Below are 6259 nucleotides of genomic sequence, written 5' to 3' on the forward strand. Positions count from 1 at the left end.
AATCGTCCGTGTCATTTTTATACAGTCTGTGGTGTCATAGCCATCAACGTTTATTCTACCGTATATATTTCTAGTAAAATAAAAGGACCCTCTTGTCCATCAAAGAGTAAGTAGAGGTAGTTAGATGTAAATGAGTAGTTACTCAAGTTCTGCAGGTAGGCACAAACTTCAGGTATTTCTTTTCCTGCTAATTTATTATTCCACTCCACTACATTTATTTGACAGCTTTAGTAATTAGTTACTTTAAAATTATGATCCTTTTTTAAAAAAAAATTAAACTATCCAACAGCAAATACAAGCGGACAGAAATTAATCAAGAATTTATAATCATTTAAAAATGCCACATTTTCTCAGATGGGAGGATTTTCTGCTTTTTCTTTGAATTCTTTTTAATTGTAATTATTATTATTATTATTTACTTAGTCAATTAATTGTAAATTTTTTTTAAATAATTTTGCAGACTGGACTATTAGTTGGACAGAAGAACCTCTGTGAAGTTGCTACTTTGGGCTCTGGGTAATTGTGATGAAGGGCTTTTCTCACAACTTTCTGAATTATTAGAAACCAAACCATCAATAAATGAACAAAATAATCAGCAGATTAAACCATAATGAGAATAATCATTAGTCGCAGCCCTATATAATATAGTTGAAAATGAGCTCAACATCAACCAGGTACAACAGTAAACGCGTCAGTGAGTGTGTTTACATGCACACAAGTATCCTGGTTATGATCAGGTTTCCCAGTTATGTGTTGCACAAGTAAACACCATAAACTTGTTTTACAAACATGGATAAAGCCTTAACCTGGTTTTGACAAAAAACCTGGATATGCTACCTGGAGAAGTCTGAAAGAATCCAGGATACTGTGGTATGTAAACACCTTATCCAGGTTTCTGGACAGTCTCTGATGCTTGAAAATAAGAAGGTGAGACATTTAGAAATCATGGAACACCTGCACACAGTTGATCAGAAATCTAAACGCCGCTATGATTATACATACAGGGACGTGAACAGCCAGGTTTCTCGCGTTCCATGTAAACACGTAAACACCATATTCCGAATGATAAAAACCAGGATACGATTCAAAACCAGTATGGTAATGTGCATGTGAATGCACTCTGATAATCATCTAATAATACTGTAACACTCAAGGCCGGCATTTTTCTGCATTGTGGTACATTTTCCTGAGTATACTTACATAGTTTTACTTGGGTATCATTTCAATGCCCTGCTTTCACCAGTAATGGAATATATTTACAGTGTACTGTTAAAGATCTGAATAGTTCCTCCACCGCTGAGTTGCAGAATTTAAAGCAGTTTCTCAGTGTTAAACCTACCACTAGTTCAGGGCCGGAGATAATCATCAGTGTTAATGATGGATTGATGAAAAAAAACACTGACAGCGTACATCAATCCAGGACAAGGACATACTGTACATCCATGCAGCCTTCCATTACTCTTCCTGTACACATACACCCATTACAATACCATTTTATGAGCTCAGCAGCAGTAGAATATCACAAATCATCCCAAGCATTTAAGTTTAAGTTTGTGTAAAAGGAGCCACTGTCAGTTTCTGATTCCTCTCTTCAGGCTTTAACTGGACTTTTTCCCGTTATAACAACCTCTGAGAGGTAACGACATACCAACTTATCACAAAAAAAATTGTAGAAAACAAAGAAATAATGTAATTCTAACATAAAAACATTTTTTTATAATACAAAGAAATTTTGTACGGTTTTGATTGGAAGCTAAACAACAGGTCTCACGTGCCCCCAGCTGGAAGGAAGCCCCGTGTTTGTCTCAAGTCTGGATCTGCACTGGGTGGATTTTTTCCCCCAATAAAATTGCAATTTTATTGTGGTATTACACATTAAAATCATTATACAAAATGTTTGTAAAATGTGTAGCCAGTCAGTCAGTTGCCACAAAATGATGATGATAATCCTTCAGTGAATTTTAGGATGTCATACAGATGAAACAACAAAAGTTCACATAGTCATAATATAGTGATAAAAACATTACCTGCAATGACGTCATTAAAAAAATCAAAATACATTGCTGATGCACTAACAATCCCTACAGGAATATCTAATAAGCAATATATAGATTTTTGTTGTTGTTTTTGTTTCATTTTATAAATATTTAAAAACTGATCTCTCTCTAAAATAATTTGATGGCATTTTGTATTTCATACCCAGTGAGGCGACCAGGGCACCGAAAGAATATCTTGATGTGGAAACAGGGTTGCTCATATCCATGGAAAGGCACCACATAGGACTTTGACACACAGTTCCATCAAGATTCCTCTTTGACTTCCTTGAAGAAGGAGCTGAGGGTGAGCTGTCTGCCTGTGCTCTTAGCTGCTGCGCCCAGTTTGGGTTTTTTTGAGGTCGGTGGTTTCTTGTTATTCTTTATACCAGTGGTGTTTTGCTTCTTTCCATCCTAAATGAGATGAGCAGAATACATATGTGACATCTGTTATTAGCACAGGATTACAGCATTTGTTTGGAAAGGATTATGAAATGCATAAATATACAGAGGCACTTGCCTTAGATGTTTCTTCTTTTTGTCTGTCCACAGAAACATGAAGCTTCACAATCTGCGGGAGAGTTGACATGTGGATGCCATGAACGTACGTGGACACTCACTCGCTTCTGCTTTCTTTCACATCTGTCTGAAACAAACTCAGCGACTAGCTGCAGCTGTGCTTCACATTCTCTAAAACTGAATTTAATAATCACAACAACCTAGACGATGCCGTTTTCATTTCACAGTTTAAAAACTGTTACTACCAACAGCTCCAAACAGCAGATATCAGTGAGAATTTGAACTTAAAACCACTGAAATCCTGTAATATGACAAGAAAACTACACACAGCACATGTTACATGTCCCACACTTGGTGCTCTTCAGCAGATGATTTATATTTAACTTTACTTTTTTTTTTAAATTAATCTTGTAAAGTGTGTGTATATATACACACCAGTAGAACAAACTGTACATTTGGGGCAAGTAGACTGCTGTTACAAAACCATGCTTTCTGTTTGTGATAACCATGTCCACTTTTAGTGCTGCAGGTGCACGCACACACACAGCTGTGTAAACAAAACACAAACCTTTTTCACTCCTGTGGACACGGCAGCTTCGTGCAGAGCAGATCTGGTGAGCCACTGTGTATTTTCAGTCTGTGTTTGGGTTCCACCGTCCGTCAGACGCACACTGTGCACCATGTAAGTCTGGTGGATGTGGGAGAAGATGTGCACCACCTGAAAACAGGGATCAGTGAGCGATCCATCAGAGGGTTGTTACACGGCTAGAGGAAGAGTTTGTTTGTGTGTGTGTCAAAGTGTGCACGATACTGTTGCTTACCTGTCCGACGTACTGGAAGGAGCTCTCAGTCAGATGAGTTCCCAGTATCCTGCTGATCTCAGCGCACAGCGCCCTCTTCTGTTTCATCTCAGAGCTCTCCTCCTCCAGCAGCAGGCTCGGAAACTCCCACAAGCCTGCCAACAAACCTGATAATACACGCACAGGCACACACAGGCTGTCAAACGTTGGGGTGAAAACAATCAAACAGTTTATATAAACAAACTGAGGCTTTATTTTTTTTAAATTTATTTTTTATTGTTGACAGATTTCATTTTAAATGTAAATTTATTTTGTACTTTCAGACACATTTTTGTGAAAGTTGTTTTTAAACCTGTTTTTTGTATCTCAGTATTTATTATTTCTTCAAGTCCATCTGACTTACACTAAAGCAAAAATGAAAATGAACACTGAGGGAAATGAAATTAATGCAGCAGAATGATTCAAAAGCCGACCTAGACCCCAATTTTTTTCAGCGATTCAAATAGGGACGGGAAAAAAATAGAATTCTCATTATCAGGCTATAGACTAATTCATTTTCTAGCAAACTCTTGACTTCCACAAACAGATCCTCCACCGGTGGGAAACACTGCCGGCGCTGACCTTTGTCTGGTCTCTGTGTGAGCAGGTACTCGTCCTCTCCCTCCTCTCCGGGTCTGATCACCACGCAGGTCAGAGTTCGCTCCACTCGGGGTGGCTTCTTTGCCGGCTTTCTGGGGAAGTTCTGAACGCCCAACTCATCGTCCCATGGCTCGGAGGGACACAGCGGACACGTCCCATAGGTCACTGAGGGGGAGGAGAAAAGTAAAAAGTCATTTAATATCACGACTACATGAAGGTCTGAAGGAGGGAAGCGTTGGGATAACACTTACCACAGTCTTCTATATCAGGCATGGCTGAAGTCTTCGTCTCCCTCTTCCACACAAGCTTCTTGGAGTTTTGCTCTTGTTTGACACGAACCTGCACATTCAGACACTGTATAAATGCCCCATAACGGCGTGGCCTTACTATGATCCAAGTAATCAATGATCTCTGTTAGCACTGACTTCTTCTGTTTTTACAGTACAAAGCAAAAGACACAAACCATCACAACTTCTCATTAGCAATGGTTAGCCCTTGTTGTAGTCTTTACCTTGCGGTAAGAGTGGCAGTGAGACTGTACGGGACACTGGCTGCACACCGGTCCTTTAGGGGTGCAGACGCGTGCTCCCAGCTCCATCATGGCCTGGTTAAAGTCCCCGGGTCTCTCTGGGTCCACCAGGGTATTGGCTAGACCCCTGAATGAAACAGAGAGAAGAAACATTAAAAGCTAGAATCAAAACACATTTACTTTAGCAATTAATCGCTCCAAAATGAATCTACTTCAACATATTATCCTTACTGGCAGTAGTTTTAATTAAAAACTTCAAAACTGCTTTAACCACCATTTATATAAACCAACTTCAGTACAGGATATTTATTTTCTTAAAACTATGATCATGTATAAAGCTGTTTTATATTTTTAGGGCATATTCATCAGTTTTTAAAAACAGGGTTTCCTTGACATCTAAATACCATTTGAGTAAATAAAATCTCAGCCCAAAAAATACTGAACAACTGTTTCCTGGACCCAATTGAGACAACCTTAAACATGAAGGAATCATCCTGTGTAGAGTAAAACCAAGCTGGCGTTTGTGAAGATGATTTTGAACAGAGCACCACTGGTAAAAGTTTGTGTATGGCAGCCAATGACAACTGTATGCAGAGTCCACAATTGACCGGTAGAGAGATGTTTGAGTTTATAGGCTCCCAACCGACATAACAAACCCCCAGAGGAAAAAAGAAGCATTCATAGATGTCATGATAAGAACCAGTATCAGAGTCAAAATTCAGGTTCGATGAGGATATTACTTTGGAGTTAAAACTCACCAAAGTGCCTCTGTTACTGCAGGACTTGTGCTGTCGGCTCCGATGGCCCTCAGGCGACACAGCACTCGAATCACATTGCCATCCACGGTTCCAGTAACCTAGGCAACAGGGAGGATTTCAGTCATCGGGGATAAAACGAGGCAACGCAGTTATCAAATGTGGCCTCAGAGTTTACTCTGGCTCCTGGGAAAACGTACAGCTCTGGTGCAAATGTATGTGTGTGTGTCTGATGTGTACCTGTCCCAGTGCAATAGAGCCTATAGCTGCAGCAGTGTAACGTCCCACACCAGGTAACTGTTTCAGCAGGCCGTCAACTGTCGGAGGCATCTGTCCCTTCAGCTCCGTCACGACCTAAAAGAAAACAGCAATACAATTAACACGATGCCTAACACTTGCCTTTGCAATCCTCTATTTACTGCAGATAACAGTTATAACTGGTAAAATATAACCATTGTAATTACTTAACATTTTAGAAGTGAATTATATATTAAATATTAAATCTTCACACTGGGCAACAAGTTTCCATAAAGCCACTGGTACAATGAAGAAACATGGAGAGGTTAACAGAGTGACACATACTGAAAGTACATGGCACAAAACAAATGTTACAAAGTGCAACGTAGACCTTCTGAGCTCCTTCATGAAGTCTTTTTCCCCGGGAATAGTAGCCAAGGCCCGCCCACATCTGGTTCACCTCCTACAGGTAAATAAAATCAACTAATTCAAATTGAAAACAATAACATTTTTAAAATCACCGTAGTTTCCGTAGCTGCTTTTAGTAATCACCTCAAGTGTAGCAGCTGCGAGATCCTGCACCGTGGGCCACCGCTGGAACATAATGAAGGGGGAGTCTAAATTACACATAAGGCATACACATATAATCACTGGATTTAATAAGTCACAAGGAATCCAAAGTACCTAAATCCTCAAAGACACCTACCTTCATCCATTTGTTGTAGTAGTCTTTTACTGTGGCAACTT

General features: G+C 39.6%; 1 protein-coding gene across 2 annotated transcripts; it reads right to left on the reverse strand.

Moving 5' to 3' along the window:
• Positions 1–1491: 1491 nt before the first annotated feature.
• mutyh (mutY DNA glycosylase) lies at positions 1492–6253 on the reverse strand. Of its 2 annotated transcripts, none has more exons than XM_040129454.1 (12): positions 6219–6253; positions 6065–6106; positions 5904–5975; positions 5516–5629; positions 5279–5376; positions 4503–4647; positions 4243–4330; positions 3974–4156; positions 3374–3519; positions 3121–3270; positions 2554–2604; positions 1492–2447 (listed from the first exon to the last, which is right to left on the reverse strand). In XM_040129454.1, exons 1-12 carry the CDS (start codon positions 6222–6224, stop codon positions 2301–2303), a joined length of 1242 nt encoding a protein of 413 aa, XP_039985388.1. In that variant the 5' UTR covers positions 6225–6253; the 3' UTR covers positions 1492–2300. The 2 variants fall into 2 exon arrangements, with proteins under 2 accessions (XP_039985388.1, XP_039985387.1); XM_040129453.1 differs by having other exon boundaries at positions 6065–6129.
• Positions 6254–6259: the final 6 nt, after the last annotated feature.

Source organism: Xiphias gladius, chromosome 6, assembly GCF_016859285.1.
Source record: "Xiphias gladius isolate SHS-SW01 ecotype Sanya breed wild chromosome 6, ASM1685928v1, whole genome shotgun sequence".
Taxonomy (NCBI): Eukaryota; Metazoa; Chordata; class Actinopteri; order Istiophoriformes; family Xiphiidae; genus Xiphias; species Xiphias gladius.